This window comes from Schistocerca serialis, chromosome 7, assembly GCF_023864345.2.
Source record: "Schistocerca serialis cubense isolate TAMUIC-IGC-003099 chromosome 7, iqSchSeri2.2, whole genome shotgun sequence".
Classification (NCBI taxonomy): domain Eukaryota; kingdom Metazoa; phylum Arthropoda; class Insecta; order Orthoptera; family Acrididae; genus Schistocerca; species Schistocerca serialis.
Window position 1 is genome coordinate 249,088,213 of NC_064644.1, and position 23,091 is coordinate 249,111,303.

At 43.6% G+C, this 23,091-nt stretch overlaps 1 protein-coding gene across 1 annotated transcript in view; it reads left to right on the forward strand.

Moving 5' to 3' along the window:
* LOC126412995 (venom carboxylesterase-6-like) overlaps positions 1–23,091 on the forward strand; it is a 122,137-nt gene that overhangs the window by 67,852 nt on the left and 31,194 nt on the right. Inside the window, exon 4 of the mRNA XM_050082887.1 lies at positions 10,107–10,292. Coding sequence (XP_049938844.1) covers positions 10,107–10,292 — 186 coding nt within the window. The remainder of the gene's footprint in view (positions 1–10,106; positions 10,293–23,091) is intronic.

Sequence of the window (23,091 nt, forward strand, 5' to 3'; positions counted from 1 at the left end):
AAAAATTTCGTCCACTAACCTTGAGATTTATTTGTTGCAGCGTGTTAGAACATATTCTGAGCTCTAACGTAATGAGGAACCTCTAACAGGAACCTCCTCCGTGCCAAGCATCATGGATTTCGAAAACATCAATCACGTGAAACCCATCTTGCATTTTTCTCACATGACCTACTGAAAGCCATGAGTCAAGGCAGGCAGGTAGATACACTATTTATCGATTTTCAAAAAGCATTTGAAAGCACTACACATAAGCTTATTATAAAAAGTATGATCGTATGAGGTATCAAGCGAAGTTTTCTGACCGGATTGAGGGTTTTTTGGTAGGGAAGACGCAGCAAGTTATCTTGGATGGAGAGCCATCGAACGACTTAACTTGAGGTGAACGCTAGGAAAGTATGTTGGGTTCCTTGTTGTTCCATTTGTGTATTAATGACCTCGCGGACAATATTAACACTAAACTCAGACTTTTCGAAGATGACGCAGTCATATACAATGAAGTACAGTGTCAAAGAAGCTGCACAAAATCAGTGAGACTTTGATGAGCTTTGAAAGTAGTGCGCAGATCGACAACTTGCTTTAAATGTTCAGAAATATAAAATTGTTTAAGTCACAAAACGAAAAAATGTAGAATAACTACAGTATCAACGAGATACAGTTGGAATCTATCAACTCATTCAAATATCTGGATGCAACACTTGATAGGGATATGAACAACGGCATAGCTCGCCGTGGCTACAGCTGATAGCAGACTTCGGTTTATTGATAGAGTACTAGGAAATGCAGTCAGCCTAAAGAGTAGACTGCTTAAGGATCACTAATGCGACCTTTCATAGTTTGATGGACTTGTGGGGCCCCTACCACATAAGATTAACGGGGATATTGTACGTATACAGAGAAGAGTTGCACGAATGATCACACATTATTTGATCTCCGGAGATACTTGAAGATGTACGTAGACTATCCAGAGAAAGCCTACTCACAACAAGTCAAGAAACGGCTGTGAATGATGACTCTAGGAATATAATACAACCCCCTACATATCGCTCCCATAGTGATCTAGAAGACAAGATCAGACTAACTACGGCACGTAGGGAAGCATTTAAACAGTCGTTCTTCCCGCGCTCCATACGCTAATCGAATGGCGAAAAAACCTTATATCTGGATCAATGGGACGTGCCCTCCACCTACCACTTCCCAGTAGTTTGCAGAGAATAGATGTCGACGTAGATTCACCAGTGCTGGAGTTGTCATTTCGAAGGGTACGAATCGTGCGTGGGTGATTACAAACGTATCCAAATGACTGGACAGTAGAGTCCTACGCGTGTAAGAGTTCACCTTCATGTCACAGAAACATCCGCCATCCAAGAATACTTCCACCACCAGCCTGGATGATGCCCTGTATGTCAAGCGGTTTCCTCCGTATAATGCCATTGGCGTGTATCAATTTTAATCGCGACACTTATGTCCAGGCAATCTTTTTTATGAATCCATCGTTCCACCGTTTGTAATAATTGCTGCCAACGTGGTCGCTGTGAAATCAGTGGATCTTTTATTCGGAAACTTTTTCAAGAACATTAGTGAGATTTTCACTCTGCAGCGGAGTGTGCGCTGATATGAAACTTCCTGGCAAATTAATACTGTGTGCCGAACAGACAATCGAGTTCTGGACCTTTGCCTTTCGCGGGTAAGTGCTTTATTTGCTCGCGAAAGGCAAGGTCCCGAGTTCGAGTGTCGGTCCGGCACATAGTATTAATCTGCCAGGAAGTTTCATATCAGCGCACACTCCGCTGCAGAGTGAAAATCTCGTTCTGGAAACATCCACCAGACAGTGGCTAAACGATGTCTCCACAGTACCCTTTCTTCCAGGAGTGCTAGTTCTGCAAGATTCGCAGAGGAGCTTCTGTGAAGTTTGGAAGGTAGGAGACGAGGTGATGGCGGAATTGAAGCTGTGAGGACGGGGCGTGAGTCGTGCTTGGGTAGCTCAGTCGGTAGACCACCTTCCCGCGAAAGGGAAAGGTCCAGAGCTCGAGTCTCTGTCCGGCACACAGTTTTAATCTGTCAGGAAGTTTCAAGAACTTGATTTATAGAAATATTTGACACACACCCGTCGATGACCTTCCTTTCTACGTGACCGTAGATGTACGAGGATTGGAGAAAGTGATATGAACAGATATTTGATGTTGTGTAAGAACAGATTTGTAAACTAAGACGGGATGAACTTTCTAACGTGGCATATTACGTAATCACTTCAAAGTGGTGGCTAGTTGTATTTTATACCATTTCTTGTAACGAATCTGAACCAGTTCCTTGAGAGACGCTGGTAGAGTATTGCGGATCATTGTTTCTCTGTGCGGACAATAGTTGCTCCTTTGCAGATCATTCGACTGCAGTGGCCTAGGGAGGGCGTGTTATTCTTTGTTAGAGCTATTGAAAAGGAATCTTTGCCATTTTCAGGTTTGTTAGAATCATTTATTTCTTGGAAGGTGTAGTCCATTACTTGGGGAAACGCCTGCCCCAACTAAAGATCGAGTATTAGAAATATGTCTTTAACCATTCGACATTTTGTGTAGATACATTACAGTAAAATTGTATCAGAAGTCTGAGTTGTCAAGCTAAGAAAATAAAAATAACATAAAAACATTATTTTACGCATTGTTTAAGTCTCGGTTACTTTAGAAATCTTGCTGCATCATTATTACTAGATGGGAGCGTGTTTACGATTAATACCAAGGGGTCAAGATCGAAGAAAATCTAGAATATTTGTCTAGAAAATTTGGAAGCATTTGGCAGCGTGCTGTAGCTCTGTAAATTTGCTGTTCGTTGGAAGTGTTAAGGTACTGAAAGTTAGCATTTATCCTCAATAACTATAGCTTACATTCAACCGAATCGCTTTTGTACCCATAAATTTTTTTTTATGTTGCCTCAGTCGTCACAAACTACTCATAGCCAATATTACAGATCCCCGTTTATTTTTTTTGTTACACATAATGGTGTTGCATAAACTTCTTCAATATTGGCTGAAACGCTGAACCAGAAGACTTTAATTGAATATGGGTAATACCCTTACACTTGCTAAAATGAATTACATTGCTCCACAGAAAAACGAAAATGAACCTTATGACTAGAAAGTATTAATGTTCAGAAAGTCAGAACTCCGATGAAACACCTAACTGCGGTAAATGAGACAAAGCAGACACAAATATGCATTAAATTCATCATTTATACTCACAAGCTCCTTCATTGAGAAAAGAGTGGTAAGGAACCTATAACAAATGGACACAAAAAATGCAGGAGAAATATGACCGACACGTAGTTTTGAATATCGTATGATACGTTTGACTATATGCACGAACTTCGCAGCGTAAACAATAAGGCCTAAATTTATTTATTGTGATAGTTCCTTATTTTTTGTACTTAGGAATTCGTAAAAGAAGGAAGTTCTATTTCTGGACAGTCTACAAAATTATGGTTCCCCAATGTTTTTCCATAATGTATGACAAGGATATTCTCGAGGCAGCTTCCTTGCTCTTGTTATACTCATTTAAGTCTATCTGTCAGTATCAAGACCCATTTAAAACAAATATTTCTGGAGACTGAGTAAGTAATTACTTTACTCCTTCGGAAGCCATTTCACAGTTAGAAAAAGGTTAAAGTTGTTATCACGTTACCTGCGTCACTGCAAAGTACTGATGAGCTATCGATAAATTTAATTATTTTGAATCTCCGCCTTACAATGCAGTTTCGTTCAAATGGCTCTGAGCACTATGGGACTTAACAGCTGTGGTCATCAGTCCCCTAGAACATAGAACTACTTAAACCTAACTAACCTAAGGACATCACACACATCCATGCCCGAGGCAGGATTCGAACCTGCGACCGTAGCAGTCGCGCGGTTCCGGACTGCGCGCCTAGAACCGCGAGTCGCGCCCGGCTGCAGTTTCGTAACAGATATCTGGTCCACTTGCATAACTCGTCGCCAGATCGGCATGTTCATGTACTCGCCTCGGTAACCGAAGTCGCTAAAGCTGTTCGATCCTGAGAGGGGATGAAATTTTCACTGTCAGTATTTGGCCAGTGAGGGCACTAAAATTGGTAGCGTAAAGTTTCTGATCAATAGTCTTCGCGCCAAAGTCCTGGATTAAATTCCAAACCACTCCGCAGCGTCCCATCAAGCAAGAGTAAGTGACACTATCGACAGTGATCCGTCTCGTCCATACGATGTGACGTCAAGCTCTGCTGCCCCCTTGGTGGTATTCGAGAGGAGTATACTACGTACCGGCTCAGGGTTGATCCTCTCTCTTCTCTCATAATCAGAATCACACAAACATAATACTACACTGTACACGCATCCATTGCACTCAGAAACAAGGTGCAAAAACACTTATGACACAGCTATTCGTTACCCGCATGGAAAAGGTCCTATCAGCGCAGAGGAAGAATAGGCACCTAAACCACCCTCCTGGGATACCACAGTCAACCATTGCGATATAACATTTACAGTTTTTTACATGTACGTTTAATCTTCTCTTCTTCATTGGGGACTGCATTAGGTATTTAGTTGGATGGATGGATAGATCCTGGGCAGGCTGAGGTAAGGGGATTGTCGGCGCACCACCAAAAGATGAGCGCAATGGCTACTTGTCGCCCTAAAGAGTTATTTAAACAATATTAAAACATCAAATGTGTTATAAACCGCGCAGGTTGATGCTTAGGTAAATGATGTACAATAGATTTATTTCATAATAGATGAACTATAGTCCCTCATTCGAGAAAGAACTGTTTGCAATAATTCAGGGTAAACACTGAAATTACACAATTGGACAGATGGCCACAATGACGGACAAAGTCAAGAGTCCCCCATTCATACTGAAAGTAGATCAGTACAACTAAAGGTCGACAGCCGGTACGAAAGTCCCTTGCAGTCACAGGTGCGTATGCCATTCCCCGGCGACGTCTGAGGTAGCCCCCATCGTCTGCGGTGATTGGCGTCGTAGATTCTGAAGGTTTTCGGAGAGAGCTGTGACTGATGGACTGAGGTGCAGTCGGTGTCTGGTCTGGAGGAATCGAGGAAAAGTCTGACTGGAGAGGCTCTATGACGGCATCTGGTTACAGAATGAACTATTTTGCGACTACGTAACCTGCAGAAGCAAGCAAGTCTACGGTGTTGGTAACCTCTGCTGGCACCGATGCTGCCTCTTGTTGGCTTGCTGAGCGCGCACAATCATTGTCTTCGGCTGGTGTAGCCCCTGCCACTATAGGCCACACGCTTACCAGAGCTGTGAGAGGAGTTGTTGATCGCTAGGGCGAACGGCCGGTGCACGGCATAACGTTCACTGTCCGTAAAGTACGAAGGACGTTCAGACAGGCAGCGCTGGTGGACACTGGTGACCTTCCGCCGACGTAAGCTTCTACATACATACTCTGCAAGCCTCCTTACTATGCGTAACGGAGCTTACGCGTACCACCAACACTCATTACCTCTCCTATTCCACTCGCAAGCAGAGGGACGGGGAAACGACTGTCTGTATGCCTATCTATGAGCGGTAATTTCTCATATCTTGTCTTCGTGGTCCTTACGCGAAATTTATGTTGGCGGCAGTAGAGTCTTTCTAAAATCAGCTTCAAATGCCGGTTCTCTAAATTTTCTCAGTAGTGTTCCTCGAGAAGAACATCGCTGTTCCTTCAGGAATACCCACTTGTGTTCCCGAAGCGTTTTCGTAAAACTTGCGTTTTGTTCGAGCCTACAGGTAATAAGTCTAACGGCCCGCGTCGGAATTGCTTCGATGTCTTCCTTTAAGCCGACCTGGTGCGGATCATAAGCACTCGGGCAGTACTCAAGAGTAGGTCGCACTAGCGTCCTACGTGTGGTCTCCTTTACAGATGAACCACTTCTTCACAAAATTCTCTGAATAAACCGAAGTCGACCATACACCTTCCCTACCTTAGTCCTCAAAAGCTCGTTCCATTTCATATCGCTTTGCAACGTTGCACGAAGACATTTTAACAACGGGACTGTCTCTAGCAGCACCTTAGTAATGCTGTATTCGAACGTTACGGGTTTGGTTTTCATACTCATCCACATTAGTTTATATTTTTCTACATTCCGAGTTAGCTGTCATTCATCACACCAAATAGAAATTTTGTCTGCCTTGTAGCCTCCTACAGTCACTCAACTCAGACACCTTCCCATTCACCACAGCATCATCATCAAACTGCAGATTGCTGCCCACCACTGCTACCGGATATTTTATGTATATAGAAAATAACAGCAGTTCTGTCACACTTCCATGGAGCACTCCAGACAATGCACGTGTCAATGACGAACCCTCGCCATCGAGGACACACTGGGTTCTATTACTTAATGCCCTCTCACATATCTGGGAACCTATTCCGCATGCTCATACCTTCGTTAACAGTCTGCAATGGAGCACAGTGCCAAATGCCTTCCGGAAATCTAGAAGTACGGAATCTGCCTGTTGTCCTTTGCCCATTGTTCACAGTGTATCATGTGAGAAAAGCTGAGTTTCTAACGACTGAAACTGAACATTTCCCCGCCAAGGATATTAGGTCGACATCCAAATACTGCCTTCTCCTGCATGTATTTTGAGATAGTACAAAATCTATGATAAACGTTTTGCTCATTTTGTGCGATTGCAAACTGATGAAAACGCATGTCATACATTTTCATGACGGATATTGCATCATCTGTCTCAACTCTTTCACCTACAACAAGCATTGAGAACGAGATACAGAGCTATACAGATGGTATGAAACAACCACGAGGTCGAACCAAAATATGCAAGCGGAGCAGAGACGAACGAGGGTTGAGAAGGGCTGCAAAGGATGAAATCCACTGAGATAGGCAACTTTGAGAAAGAGCAGACTGTTATGATCCATCGTCTGCGAATGAGATCTTGGAAACTACGAAGCTGCTCGGCTGTTCGTGTGCTGCTGTCATGAGCGTCTATGGGAAATCGCTGAAGGAAGGTGAAGTGGGATACGAGGTATTGGGTGCTCACATCTATCACAGAATGTTGATGTCGGAGGCTTGCCTTTCTCTGTAAACTAGGATAGGTCTGTGGAAGGTCTGACGAGAGAGTATGGACATATGTTGACTCGGTGTGCAATGTGCCCGCGATCACTGGAACCTACGCCGCTCTGAGTTGCAGGCCATTATTAGAGGAGGGGCATACCAGCAGCCAACTGGCAGTCATACCACTTGACAATGGCCAAGGAGTGCTTGGCCGAGAGCTCGTGTTCAAAATGGTTCAAATGGCTCTAAGCTCTATGGAACTTAACATCTGAGGTCACCAGTCCCCTAGATTTGGAACTACTTACACGTAACTAACCTAAGGACATCACACACATCCATGCCTAAGGCAGGATTCGAACCTGCGACCGTAGCAGCCTCGTGGTTCCGGACTGAAGCGCCTAGAAATGCTCGACCACAGCGGCAGGCAGAGCTCGTGCAATTTTAATCTTTCGAAGCGACTGGAAATCCGAGAACCTTTTATTCAATGTTACCGCCGTGAGACTCTGCATTCTTACAGAGTTTGGACCATGAATCAAGCGTGTAGCCTGGTAGGATGAATCAATTTTCTTGTTGCACTGGTTGCATTTAACTAGAACCTGCGATAGTAGACGAAGCCTTCACGGCAGTTCTGGATTATATCCCGCCTCGGGCATCGATGTGTGTGATGTCTTTAGGTTAGTTAGGTTTAGGTAGTTCTAAGATCTAGGGGACTGATGACCTCAGATGTTAAGTCACATAGTGCTCAGAGCCATTTGAACCATTTGAGTTTTGGATTACGTGACCATTATCGCCGACCACATGCATCCTGTCATACTTGATGTCTTCCTGAATGACGCCGGCCGGGATGGCCGTGCGGTTCTAGGCGCTTCAGTCTGGAACCGATCGACCGCTACGGCCGCAGGTTCGAATCCTGCCTCGGGCATGGATGTGTGTGATGTCTTTAGGTTAGTTAGGTTTAAGTAGTTCTAAGTTGTAGGGGACTGATGACCACAGATGTTGTCCCACAGTGCTCAAAGTAATTTTTTCCTCAATGACAATGGTATTTTCCAGCAAGATAACTGCATAAGATCAGAATTGTCCTACAGGCGTTAACGGACAAGAAAGTGAACTGAGGCTAATATCTAAACCACCAAATTCCCCTGATCGAGCCACAGGGAGAACTTCTGGTATGCTACTGGGCAACAGCTCCGCACCCATAAATCACGAACATGATATTTGCAGGAACTGCTTGATCTGCGCATAGAAATCTGGTGCTACACACCTTCGAAAACCTACGAACGATTTGTCGAATCCACAGGAAGTAGTATTGCCGTTATATTGCATGCCAAAGGTCTCCCAACACGTTATTAAACAAATAGTCATTATATTTGCTTCCTCAGCGTACATTATCATGTGTGTCGCAAAGATTTTGTTACGAAGTTGATGATCGTTTTGAAACAATTTATGATGTCATCAATGTAATTTGTTATATTGGACTGTTAGAGTGAGGAAATACCGAAATTGACTGTCCTTATCAAGCATAATGCTCATGGCAATGTGTTTTCAACATCTCATTGAAACTCCACTTTTAAATTTCAATATTTCGATGACGAATACCCCATGAATATACTAGTACGTAGGAACTTCTATTTTGGTAAATATGACTCTGTAACCATCGTATGCGTTAACGTATGTTGTATCAAGTAAATGTTTGGATTTATGCCAAATAATATCTCAATGACGACTCTTGGCGCGTCACCATCATCTTGGACAGTTTCAGTACCAGGCTGGGTCAATTGGGAACATAAGCCTCGCCATCCAGTGCTGTTTTCCTACCATCTTCCTGTGCTTGCTCTTGTCCAGTCCACCACACCTTTCAGCCATCTATTCCTTGGTCTTTTTCTTGGTCATTTACTTCGCATCTCTATTTCATGTACCTTCTTGGGAATCCTCTTGTTTTCCATTCTTTTTATAAGTGTCCATACAATGTTAGCTTTGAAGTTTCTATCCTGCTCCTCGAGGATTCCTCTTCCGCTATTTCCGCTACCCTTTCATTCCTTATCCTGTATGTCACTGTTATTCCAAACCTACGTCTGAGGATCATCATTTCACATACCTGTAGTCTGCTTACATCTCTTTTCTCTATTACCTATGTTTCAGTATTGTGATGTTGTAACGTCTGTGCATTACTTCCTTGCTTTTCCTGTGGGACGTCTTTGTTCCACACCACGCTCTTAACACTTCGCAAGAATGCTTGTGTCTGTCCGCCACGTTCACTTATCTCTTTCTCATTTCTTCTATTTTCCTGTTTCACACTTCCTAAGTACTCGAAATTCTCCATTGTCTTCAGTTTCTCGCCTCCAGTCCTTATTTCGCCAGTTGGTTTGTCTTTATTTTCAGTTATAACCAGAATCTCACACTTGTTTACATTAAATTTCATTCCATATTATCTGGCACTTTCTTCCCAAGCGTCCGGCTCTTCCTGAATCTCCTCCTTCCTGTTTCCTCAGATCATCAAGTCATCTGTGCACACCACTACTTTCCACTTCTCCAGTTTTTTCTACCACCTTTGTCATTATCTCATACAAGATCACATTCAATACGACAGGTGACAATGTACTGCCCTGTTTCTCACCACTTGTTTGCTGGAACCAACCAGCCCTTTATTTTCTCACTTTCACACAACTCAGACTACCACAATAAGTCTGCTCTACTCTGCTTAGCTTTTTTATTGCACTCCGTTCTTCTCTAGTGCCTCCCAGACTTTTTTCTACAGATGTTCACAAATGCGTTTTCTGCACCAAGAAAGGCCATCACAATGTCTTCCCCATACTTGTAGTGGTGCTCGTGGAGCTGCATTTCTATTCTGCAGGTCGTAATTGTCTTTTAAAAGGTATTGTTTCCTCAGCGACTCAAGTTTCTTTGTCTTGAGATTGGTGGACATCCAAACGTTGATTGTACAAAAAGACAAGTCTTACAGAAACTGACGTGAATGGGTGACGCTTGACAATTTACATTGTTCTATAATGTTTAATTTTTGAATGATTACAAATTCTCCTTGTAGTGTCAATAGCAACAATGATTTATGCCTTAGGCTTCCTGAGCCTTCTCAACGACGACATCCCGGGCAACGCTGGCCTGAAGGACCAGGTGATGGCCCTCCAGTGGGTGCAGCGCAACATACGGGCCTTCGGCGGCGATCCGGACAAGGTCACCGTGTTCGGGGAGAGCGCAGGAGGATGCTCCACGTCACACATGTTCCTGTCGCCGGCTGCCAAAGGTACGGGAGCCACCAGGTTCACTCACGTATCTGAAACAAGTAACTGATCCACACGCCTCAATGCTGAGCAAATGTAACGTTACTGCAACAAGCTTTGCTTACATTGCAATCTAGGATAGGCGACGATCGTAAAGGAACTCTGATGAGGTCAGGATAAAGGTCTATCGCAAATGCGGCCGATAATTATTCACAAAATTAATGTTTTCACCAAAATAATTAAGGGGACTGCATTTTTCACTGAATTTTAAATGCTGCCACATAAGCACAAAGGAAAAAAGAAAAGATTCACGAGAGACATCACTCTAATACCGTGTAACACGCCTCAACTCGGAGAGGAATAGGGGCCACAATTTATTTCACGTATGACATTACAGCTGAAGCCACTCATACTCTAGAGCTACTAAATTGGTGGAATGTGGATTTCTGCATTCCAACCGCTGTACCACATAGTTGCAGATATTTTATGTGCGATTAACTATGCAGTTCTGTTCTAATGTACTTCACATATATACATCTTTGTTCAATTTGACCTTATTTTGTTGAAAGTGGGCTCAAACTAGAAAATAAATTGCTAAACATTAATTATTGGAAGACTAGGAGAGTTATTAATAACTGTATACAGCTTCATACAATTTTTAACAGTACTATTATTTCAGTGTTGTTTTTACGTAATGCATTCGTATTATAAGGTAGGACAGTGATGAACACGCTTTCAGGGTGAATCACATGCCACTACCTATAGGTTTTATGCAACTCGTGCACCCGTGTGTGGGATTTTCATATTCTCTTGCTGGCTACAAGCAAACTATTAGTCCAAGAGAAGAAATGAACGGTACCTTTTTGTAAGATACTCAATGTGCTTAAATTTTGTTCAGGGATACGTTGTCGCTAGAGGTCGTAGTTTTCGAATTATTCAAGAAAAACGTAATAAAGTGACCATCACATGCTTTGTTCTAGAAAAATACGAAAATCGTGGCCTCTAGTGAAGATGTATCGCAGTATAAAATGTAACTAAATTAAATTTCCTACAAAAGCTTCTGCCATTTTTCTGTAGATCTAATAGTTTGCATGTAGCAAGCGAGAGAGTATGAAAAAGTTGTACATGGCTTTTGAATGCATTGCATAAAACCCATAAGCGAGGGCAGCTGAATCACCCTGAAGAGTGTATACATAATCAACAAGATGCCTTTATTCGTTGCTTACAGTTCGGACGCAAGTATATGATGAGAGCCTTACAAACATGTATCTTAGAGTTTTCATGCATTAAGTTCTTTTTATTGTAATTGTTCGATGGATAGAAGTTACAGCGCCTGTGTTTTACAGTTTTTCCAGAACTTGCGGGCCCTAAGCTTGGAAGAACATTTTCAGTTTTTGGGATATTTCTTGGCATCACTCAGTGATTCATCTGATCTTCCTTTATGGGAGCTTTTCCGAGTTATTCTAAGAATTACCTCTCTATCACTAAGATTGTATTCAACCCAGGATCTACAGAAATCCACAAAACATAAGCTTTGTATACAGAAAAGTTCTGAAAGTTTAAATAATAACGCTGGCCGTCGATTTGTCTTTCGTTTACAGATATAAAGTTTTTTACTTGACTGTTTCAAAAGCCATTTTAATTTTCTAGTAATCGTAGATTTCTGTCATGTTTTCATCTCGATTGCTGATTTGGCCACTGTGGTGCATAGTATTCATAAGTGCGACATTTCTGTTTTTCTCTGGGATGTAACTGACCGCAGCTGTGCCATCCGTGAATTAAAATGATATATAGTGTCCCTTTCCTTTCTTGCAGCTGCTGTCTGAAGTAGTAAGAGAAAAAAAGTTGTCGGAGGTTACAGTCATCGTATCTTCTTTTCTTTGATGATGCTCATACTGCTCTGCGTGGAAAGATGTTTGCGTTCAGAACATATGAAGTTTCACTGTGGGAAAGCGGCCTTACTTTTATCCTACATTCTGCCGTTTACTTGGCACAGATATTTAAAATTTCTTCTGTGTCAACATTTGTTAGTGGTTTGTTCGACATCGTGAGTATTCACGAGCACACTACAACATTCAAGTAACCCACAGAAATCTCTTTCAGCTAGAATTCTTATGGTAATATTATAGTACAATAATTATCATAATCCACGTCCATACAAATTATAAAAAATGGATTCACGTATGCATGTATCTATGTTTCACGTCTCCTCCTACACCATTGGACCGATCTCAATTGAAGTATACGGAAAGAATCGCTGTGGAGGTAAGAAACATCCACATATCAACGGAATGGGGTGAAAAAGTAGTGCAGCCCATGACGCGAGAATACTAATATTTTAGTCATCAAATGTTTGAGACTGAGAGCACTTACAGGCTAGCAACAAACTTTACACATAATCTCAAACCTCTGCAAAACTTTTTCTCGCTGACGACCCTCACAAAATGATGATGGAATAAAGTTTGTCGCCTACTACATTTTCGCTCTACATGCGGTAAAACTGCTACTTGAAGCAGGACGTTTTAATTTATTAATTCTTTACTATTAACTGTATTTGTGACACATTTTGCAGACACTCACATATATCACTGAACGTACCAGAAAAATTACATTGCTGTACGACACTCAGTTCAGGAGGAACGACTTCATAAATATTATGCTGCGTGAAAATGAAACTGCAGGGTGAAATTCGCCACACACACAGGCGAAATATGTGTACAAATACACTTGAATTACATTAAGTATTTGTGAAACATATTTGAAATATGCCTGTGTGAGCAAAGCCAAGGGTTTTAAGCTCATCCTAAACTTCTGGAACGATTTCAGTCAAATTTGGCACACATATTAGTTACAATCTGGAAATAAAAGATACTGTAGGGATAAGAAACACCAGCCTTTTGTGGGGGTGTGGGACAACATGGAAAGAGAGAGAGGAGGGTGAGGGCATAAACAGTCAGCGAGGGGGAAGGAGGAGATAGGCACACTTAGGAGGAGACTTTGAACGCAGATTGTTGTTTGAGCTAGACACATAGGACATTCCATTTCGGAAATCGGTTGGGAATTCGATATTCTGAGATGCACAGTGTAAAGAGTGTGCTGACAGTACCAAATTGCAGGCATTACCTCGCACCACAGACAACACAGTGGCCGACGGCCTTTACTTAACGACAGAAAGCAGCGAAGTTTGCGTAGTTAATGCTAACAGACAATCAACACTGCGTGAAGTAACCGCTGAAATCAATGTGGGACGTACGACGAACGTATCCGTTGTGACAGTGTGGTGAAATTTAGCGTTAATGGGCTATGGCAATAGGCGAATGACGCGAGTACTTTTGATAACAGCACGAAATCGCCTGCAGCGCCTTTCCTGGGCTCGTGGCCATATGTGTTGGACACTAGCCGACTGGAAAACCATGACGTGATCAGATGAGTTCCGTGGGTAAGAGCTGATGGTAGGGCTCGAATCTGTGGCAGCCCTCACGAAATCATTGACCCAAGTTGTCAAAAACACACAAAGTAAGCTGGAGGAGGCTTCGTAGTAGTCTAGGTTGTGTTTATATGCAAAGGACTGTGTCCTCTGGTCCTACTAAACCGATCATGGACTGGAAATGGTTATGTTCGACTACCTGGAGACCATTTGCAGCCGTTCATGGACTTCATGTTTTCGAGTAACGGTGCAATTTTGTGTAAGTGACAATGCGCCATGTCACCGGGCTACAGTTGTTTGAAGAACATTCTGGACAATTTGAGCCAATGAAATGGACGCCCATGTCGTCCGACAGGAATCCCATCGAACATTTATGGGATATAATCGAGAGGTCGTTAGTGCACTACTCCTGCAACTACAATACTTTCGCAAAAATGGACGGTTATAAAGGCAACATACCTCAGTATTTCTGCAAGGAACGCGCAACGATTTGTTGAATCCACGTCATGTCGTGTTTCTGCACTACTCCGAGAAAAAGGAGGTTCCACTTGGTATTAGGAGGTATCTCATGTCTTTTGTCAGCTCAATGCATAAGAAAAATAAATTGCTGTGCATACATTATGATATGAAATTAATCCTTCACAACATCCACGAGTAATAAGTCAGTAAATTCAGAAAAGATACTAATATAAGACAGAAAGTTTCTGATTTTTTGACATAACCTCACGATGCCCTATACGGCGCGTTCTTAAATTAATAAGCAACATTCTGCAACCTAAGACTGTTTTTAAAATAGTGAAAATATTTCTTTTTGTGTCATACTGACCCTGAAAGGTCGTACATAAGGATACTATATAGTACAAATCCAAACAATCACAAACTTTTTTGAGTGACAAACACCGCTTGCAAAACTGCAGACAAAGTCAATGTATTTCACAGCCTCATTTCACATCGTAGGAGATAAAATAATACTGTTGTTAGGTCATATAGGCAGGAACGAAACAGCACAGCCAAGCTAGCCTTGAGAGGTGCGACAGGGTGCCTGAGCATTCATCAGACCAGCAGCGTATGCGTGCAGACCTGTAAAAGTGGCTGGTATCGTCTCTGGAAATTGGTGTGCCCACAGCGTACCTATCATGTACTGTCCTACCCATCATGAACTGTCATGCTATTCTATTTTCAGAATATTGGATCTACATTATTTTGGTGTTTTTATAAATGATTTTCAAGTCTACCTTCAAATTTACTCTGTTAAGATGTTCCTTTCGTTTGTTTACCAGCACTAGAGGTGAACAGTGCATGCTATCGCTCTCAAAATTATTCGAACGATCTGAACTGAGTTTCAACTGATATGTATGCAACTTACATAACGTAGCTGTCTTGCAGATCCTCGGCTCGCTTTACGATACAGTCGTTTCATTATACAAAGTGCTTACTTCAAGTGGCCAGAAGACGTAACTGCTCCGTATGGCTATAATTCCAAATGGAAATTAATATCACAATAATGATAATACTCGTATAACAAAGCACATTATTTCAGAGATGAATCAACTGTTACGCTTGTTATATCAAATTGTTACAGTAAGTTTTAACTTGAAATTTCATAACGAAAATTTTTGCGTAGCACTGGGATCCGCCAGTCTATGCTGATTGAAACTGAAATGACGAAACTAAAAAGTTTTCACCTACCGGGATTTGAACCCAGTATCTGGGGACATTGACTTTTAGTCACGAATAGACATTAAAAATCGGTTTATTTCACCAGTACCGAGATGTGCACATGTCTGAAGTGGAAATAACATGACGTGAGGTTCTGTGCTGACTGGAGTCGAGCCCTGGACTTATCACTGTCGTTGACTACATATCGAATTCTTTTTCGCCAGTAATTAAAAGTGGCGTGTTTGAACCTGAAATGATACGACGACCATTCTGTGTATGACAGGGAGTCGAAACTGGTACTAACCGTTATTGCTGAAATCGCAAGGAGAGGTATTAAAAATCATAACCATTTGTCACCTGCAGTTTGGTGTGCGCACACTACAATTTGAAATGAGACGATGGAAATTTTTGTGCCAGTCATGATAGGAACCGACGCACCCGCTTTATGGAGAACTTGAGACGTTCGTAATCTTGGAGAAACAATGAAATGATGGAACCGAATCGTGCCAAAGGGGTCAGACCCAGTGAGAGGAGAGATCTGAGCTCGAAAACCAGTCCAACATCAATATTTTCGATATATCAAGTTCAGATACAATAAGAAATAAGTGCCCTCGACAATTAATAATATTAATAAAAAACCCATGCCACAGAGCAAACTCGTGGCTTAGTTACTACCTGGTGTAACTACCGATGCCAAACTTCACCGACTCTCCTAAAATAGGTGACAAAGGTACATGTGTAATGTGGCGTTAGAAACACAGTGCCACCCTACATTGTTCATATAGCCTTGCCAGAGGTGAAGAGGGTCCTCTTGTGCTTGTCAAAATCGGTTGGATAATGTGTGATTCGAACCCGGACTTCAGGCATACGTATTTAGAATCATTCCAACAGACAACCACCCTACACAGAGAAAACATTCGTGATTGTTTCGTAAAGAAGACTACTACACACTCTATGGAGGTTGACTGCAACCTGCGCAATGCATTCATTTCCTTGTTTGTCCACATCGACATATTCGACCACATAGATATACACTACCAGTCTACCCCATGCGTGACTTGATTTCTTTAACACTAAAGAGAAATCCACAATAGTCAGCTGCACGAAGTGGTAACACGCCTAGGCTGCGGAAATTTCTGCTGGAAGGCTTGCCTTCCTCTTTCCAGTCCGTGCTGGTGTAGGTGACAGTCGTGGAGAAGGCCCCACCATCAAGAACGGGCCCACTCCTCTGTTCATCAACATTTAACTGTCGTGATGTGAAGCAACTGCAACATATTTAGCTACTGCAACCGACATCACGTCTTCGATTTCGTCGGTCCACACAGTCAGGCTCGTGCTGCGATCACCCCTCAGTATTAACAGGGCGGCTGAAGGTCGCAGTACATCCGTAATATGGACACATACTGAACCCATCCGCTGTCTGTCACCCATAAGCATGGCACTGTGAGAGGTCACCTTCGAATCTGCTGCTGATGGAATTCTGTCATGGGAACGGACGATCATATCTTTCTGCTGGGGATTGTCGTCACCGTCAAGATTTTTGACTTCTGTTAACATCGTCCCGCTGTTATCGGATGGAACCAGTCGACGTTTCTTCTGTCGCTTTGGACTTGAGTGTCGGTATGCAACAACGACTGGGGTCGTTGCCATCAGGGACTGTCCGTCTGTAGTGTCCTGCCACGACATCGGAGGCTGCTCAGTGTCGGCTAAAGACGACGCACCTGTCGATAGTCGATGATCAGATGAAACAGATTGGAAGGTCCCCATGTAAGTCAACGGGAACAACGTTAGATCAGGCGACATCTTCTCCTCCAACGTCGACGGTTGTGTGATGCTACACTGCATACAGTTTGATCTAAGATATACTCCTTGCCTGTATCCCGAACAGGTATTTGACTGGCCATCGCAAATTATGATGGCCTGGCATCCACCGATTTTGAAATATGATGGGACATGCTTAGTAAGCTCTATGCCCACCTGGAACATCCCACTCAGAACTGGGTACATGGTAAAGTGTGCCCATTTCTCCACCATATGGCTTATTATATTGCTGTAGGACCTCAACATTGCAGTCACCATCTCTGCTGGCACCTCAGACGGGAACTCGAACCCACGGACCATCCTCTGACTGAGACTTGCATGTTCCACTTTCACAGGAACAAGGTGTCCATCCAAATGTTGAAAGTGAAGGTCACTCGTCTTTTAGACAATCCTTTGACAAGCCTCGTCGCCCAACAGTTTCATGTAGACCATTCTGCTCTCGATGGACAGGTGAATCCCTGTTAGTTCGTGATAAGCGATGTCATCATCTTATAAAAACTGTTGAGTTTCCAGTGCGTTTGGTTGCGCATACTCGATCGTAAAACTGCACTTCAATGACGACTTCGGCTTTGGGAATGTCATGGTGCGTCGAAGGAAGTAGGATACATGGAGACGGCTGTAGCCTACAACCACCCCGCGCGTACGCTAACGCGGCAGGGACGTAAATAAGTCGCTGCCCTGCCGAAGGCAGATCGTCAGTTCAGCTAGTGGGCCAGTGCTGATAAGTGTTCGCGCTCACTGTGGTACCTCTGATTAACAGAGATAACTGGTAAGGTTAAATACTACATTAGTTACACATTATATGTGGAATGGCCTCCCTGGAATCAAATAATAAATGACACACCAATGTCACAACTTACGTGGGAATCATTCAGATTACTTATCGGAAATGACAATGGAATATCAGTTGAATTAAGCAGGACAGTTCTGAACCATACCAGGAAGTGAATCGCCGGTCGCGTTGTTGCCAAAAGTATTCAACAATGTTGCTAATTCTCCACTAGATTAGCGATAGCCAACGCTGAACTGGCTAGCAGTTGTGAATCACTCCTTTCGAAGCTGCTACGAAGCCTACTATTACCGTGTAGTCTGGTAGCCGAAATATCTAAAGCATAACCAAATGACTTGTAGCTGCATTTTGATTAAAGCATAGTTAAAAATAATGTGCAGACTCGCCGACTGCAACTCAAACATCATAAATGAAGAGGATGGGGAATTATATGGATGGCTCTATTGTTCAGTAGCTGTTGTAACTACAGAGAAAAAATAAATAAAAATCCCCGAGTTTTCAAGATACATTGTAATTCTGTTGCTAACGCAATAAGACTTACAGGAAACCCGAATGGTAGGATAGTATCGTGAAAAGAAGTGATATGGCAAATACCAACAGAATTAGAACAAAGATAATGAAACATAGTCGAATTAAACGAGCTGATGCTGAAGGAATTAGATTAGGAAGTAAGGCACTAAAAGTGGTAGACGAGTTGTGTTATTGAGGCAGCAAGATAAGCGAAGATGCTGAAATTGAGGGTACAGAAAATGCAGTATGCAAAACATTTCAGAAAATGAGAAACTTGTCTACGTCCTATTGGACATTATATGTGGAATGGCCTCCCTGGAATCAAATAATAAATGACACACCAATGTCACAACTTACGTGGGAATCATTCAGATTACTTATCGGAAATGACAATGGAATATCAGTTGAATTAAGCAGGACAGTATTGGATGCTGGAACGTCTTTCCGGACGGTATTAGTCTGGAATAGTGTAACCGTGATTGGAATTGAAACGTGGGTCGGACAAGAATAAAATAGAAGCCTTTGAAATGTGGTGCTACAGAAGAATGCTGACGCTTGGAAGTGTAGCTCAGACAATGAGGAGATACTGAATCTATCTGCGAAGGATAGATTTTTATTTCACAACTTGACTAAAAGTACGGATCGTTTGCTAGGACACGTCCTGAGGCATCAAGGGATAGTGCTTTGGTAATGGGCGGAGGTGCGTACAGGGAAAGGGGGTGGAGGGGGAAGAACAGTTGAGAAAGACGACTGTTTAAATACGGCAACAAGATCCAAGTTTCAGCAGGTCGGAATAGTTATGTAGAGATAATGGACTTGTTAGTTTTCCATGCGGAGTGGCCGCGCGGTTAGAGGCGCCATGTCACGGATTGTGCGGCCGCTCCCGCCGGAGGTTCGAGTCCTCCCTCGGGCATGGGTGTGTGTGTTGTTCTTAGCAAAAGTTAGTTTAAGTAGTGTGTAAGTCTAGGGGCCGATTACCTCAGCAGTTGGGTCCCTTAGGAATTCACACACACTTGTTGGTTTCGCGTAGATAACTGCATCAAACCAGTCTTCGGATTGAAGACTACAACTGCAAAAACGGGGACTACAAATGAAGTGTTTTGTTTTTCCTCCAGTCTTCTGAATGATTTGATGCAGTTCGTCATGACTTCCTCTTCAGTGCCAACCTCTCCATTTGCACTGAAAGTGCAGGGTTATTGTAAATTATTTTCAAAACTTCGTATTTATTCAAGCACAAATCCTCCTGACGAGCTGTAAGCTTCCGGATCTAAAATCATTTGGGAAATTTTGATTTCACTATTTTAAGACTAACAGCAGAAGAAGTACAATAGGGATTGCTTTCCAGCAGCGCTCCTGAATAGATTCCTATATGAAACCAGAAGGTGTACACGGGCATTTTAGTACAGTATGTTGCGACTGCAAGGCACCTTAACTGTTGCAACAGATGCCAACTGCGATGGGCAGACCTGTGGGATGCAGTTACTCAATCGAAACATCTTGTATGTGCTACTAGATGCAAAAAATTATATTTTGAGGACTCAAACGGGCACACGCTCCTGTGTGTTTCTAGGGCCAATCGTTATTTTCTGTTTATGAAGTTAATACACATCAGTCTGGCCTTAGCTGCCGCCCAGAGAAGACGTGCTGTACTTCCGCCTTCGGAACGTGTGAGTTCGTATTTTTTGACATTGCGATATAGCCTACTCGTGGGCTTCACGCATTGAATTCATATCAAATACGTTTAGGAAATCGACAGTACGATTCAACTTTTGTCCGAAATATGCGCGACCAAACACCCTAGATGTGGAATGTTTCCTCTGTGTGGAGGCTAAGATGCCGCTGTCGGAACTACTGGGTATCCATCTCCCGTTTCTCATTAACACAGGATATGTTAAGATGCTCAGTGATGCTGCGTGCCAGCGTGTTCGAAACGCGACCAAACAGATTCTCCGTTTTCGTCAGAGTGACGGTAATTTCGGCGTGGTAGAAGTCGAACGTTCGGTATTAGGCACTAGAACTGCCATTCGAGTTACCTCCAGAGGACGTCATGACGGCCTTCTGATCATACGGCGCTGTTTGTGATCATAAAGGAGAACGCTGGTCCCACGTTCCAGACATACCCTGTTCTCAACAGGGTGCGCCAAATAACAGTTGATCTGCACAGCCACGTTCCGTCTTAGCTGACCATCAGCGGATGTTCGGCCATAATCACGTACGACGGACAGCCGCGTACTCGGTCTCGGTGTGAAAAAGAGGGCCATATCAGATCTGAATGTCTGCTGCTACGCATAACGCCACTACCAACTTCCGCTGTCGTCTACGATTCTTCCGGCCACTTATGCGACGACGCTCAAGTCGCCACCGGCCACTAGGCGGCTCTTGGAATCACGTGAACAGCTATGTGTAGTGTGGTCGACGCTTATGTCGAACGTGACTCCTTGGTCGACTTTTAGTTGACCCGACGGCGGCCTTTCTGCCTGACCGGCGCGAGTCCCTCCCGTCTTTGGACACGGAAGGGCGATCGCGTAAATAACGCTCCACTAAACGGCGCAAAAGGAGGCGCCGTACCAGGTCGCAACGGGATTCTTCTTCCTGACCAGATGATACTCTACCTGTTGAGAAAATCAACGTTTTCAGCGTCTGAGACCGTGGACGATGTTGTCAATGCGTCTGTGGAACGGTGACCTTCAGTGGCTCTAGCATAGGCGGAACAGAAAGTCTCTATCTCTGAAGTCCCTACCGAAGAAAGAACAATGCCAGCCGATATGGTGGTGTCTGCGACGTATTCACCTCTGGTGCGGAACGGGGCTTTTGAAAAAACAGCAGATTCCATAATGGAGCCTCTGCCGTTAGGGGATCCGATCTGCTGATGTCAACTTCTGCGCTGTGCGATCGGCGATCGGAGCTGGCAGCGCCCGCCACCGGATGCCTCCGTATCTTCACTGCAGCGACCTGTAGCTGCACCCCCCCCCCCCCCCCCCCCGCGCTTCACAGATTTTCGATGGCGTCCGGATGCCCGTCAAGATCCATCTCCTGAAAGAAATGATGTTGACTTCGGAGCTCCACATTGCACTGCTACAGTAGATGTATTTAGAGCAGCGCTCCAGTGGATAGCAGCATGTGACGTCTATGACTCTCATGGTGGTCGCCGTGGCCGTGAAGTGGCAGTGTATGTACTGGAAGATATCCTGACTGTCGTCATCATGTATCTCCCGTCTGCCAGGAGTATGGCGTTACAACTCACTCCACGCCTGTCATTAATGTCTATGCGACATCGGGAGGAGGAGATTGCCCTACTGTTCTCAGGTCGACATGAACATCTTCTTCTTGGAGGGGACTTCAACTGTGTACATGGCCGGAAAGATTAATACAAGAATTTCACAACGTGCCAGGAGCTGCGCCTCATACTTCTCGTACAGGAAGCCTGGTAGGTACGGCGCACAGAATACCCGGTATTCAAGTTTCACACAACCCGTTTTGTTAGACCCCAGGTCAGGTTGACGCAGCGCTTGATTTAGAGCGCTGGCCTTGGGTGTTCTCTGACCACTAGACGTTCCTTTCCCGGCATGAGGTTTGGAGGAGTCGGGCATCATGAAAACTCAACACTCAGTATCTGCAGGATAATGATTAATGCCAACGTATCACTGAGACGTGGACAAAGTAGAAAACGGCGTCTCTGATCCTACGCATCAGAGGTGGACTGGTGGTTGGAATGTCCCAAACCGATGCTCCGTCGCACATTCATCACTTACAGCAAGGAGGTGACCGCTTGGCACAGGCTCACTACAGACGTCAGCGCTCTCCGCGACCTTGATGCCAGCCACCTTCCCCTGAAGTGCAAACTGAGCGAAGAATGCTTAAGACGAAGCTACTAGCGATTACGCGCCGGAAACTGTAGAACTCATGTGGTATGACGGGAGAATCCCTCCATACATCGTACTGTGCAGGATCGCAGATATCGCAGACATTATGTTTCCACCGCCAATTTGTTATATCCTGAAGCCGCGTACTGGATTGATTCCAGAAATCCGAAAATAAACGCGTAGCTCTTGAAGAACATCAGTCGTTACAACTGGAGTCATTGCGTACTAAGCTGTGTCACGTACCGGCACAGTTTCTCTACACCATTTTATTTTTCTTGTGGCTTAGATGTAACCTGAGTGGTTCAATCAGGACGCTAACAACAATATCGGTTTATTAAACTTGTTTGTCAATCTGTATAGCGGAGATGAGAGGGAGAAACTCTGCTTCGTTGAGATGGGTGATCGGTTACCACAAGTTGGTAATTTTCATGGAAATGGTAGGACTGAACTGCTGAAGTAGTAACTTGGCAATGTATCATCAGTCCGTTCTATATTTACAATATAGTGAAAATTGCCTTACTTCCATCAGTTAACTTCATCCTCTCAAGAAGTATACTATCTTATCAAAAGTTTTCGGACACCTATTAGTGGATATTAATAGGGGATGCTTCCAACCTTCGCCTCTATGAAGGCTTGAACTCTAATGAGGCTCTGAAAGTCTGTGGAATAATGACTGCGCATTATTCCTAAGAAGACAGTGCTGTTGAAAACAGGGGTCCGGAGCAAACTCGACATTCTGTCTCGTCCCAGTT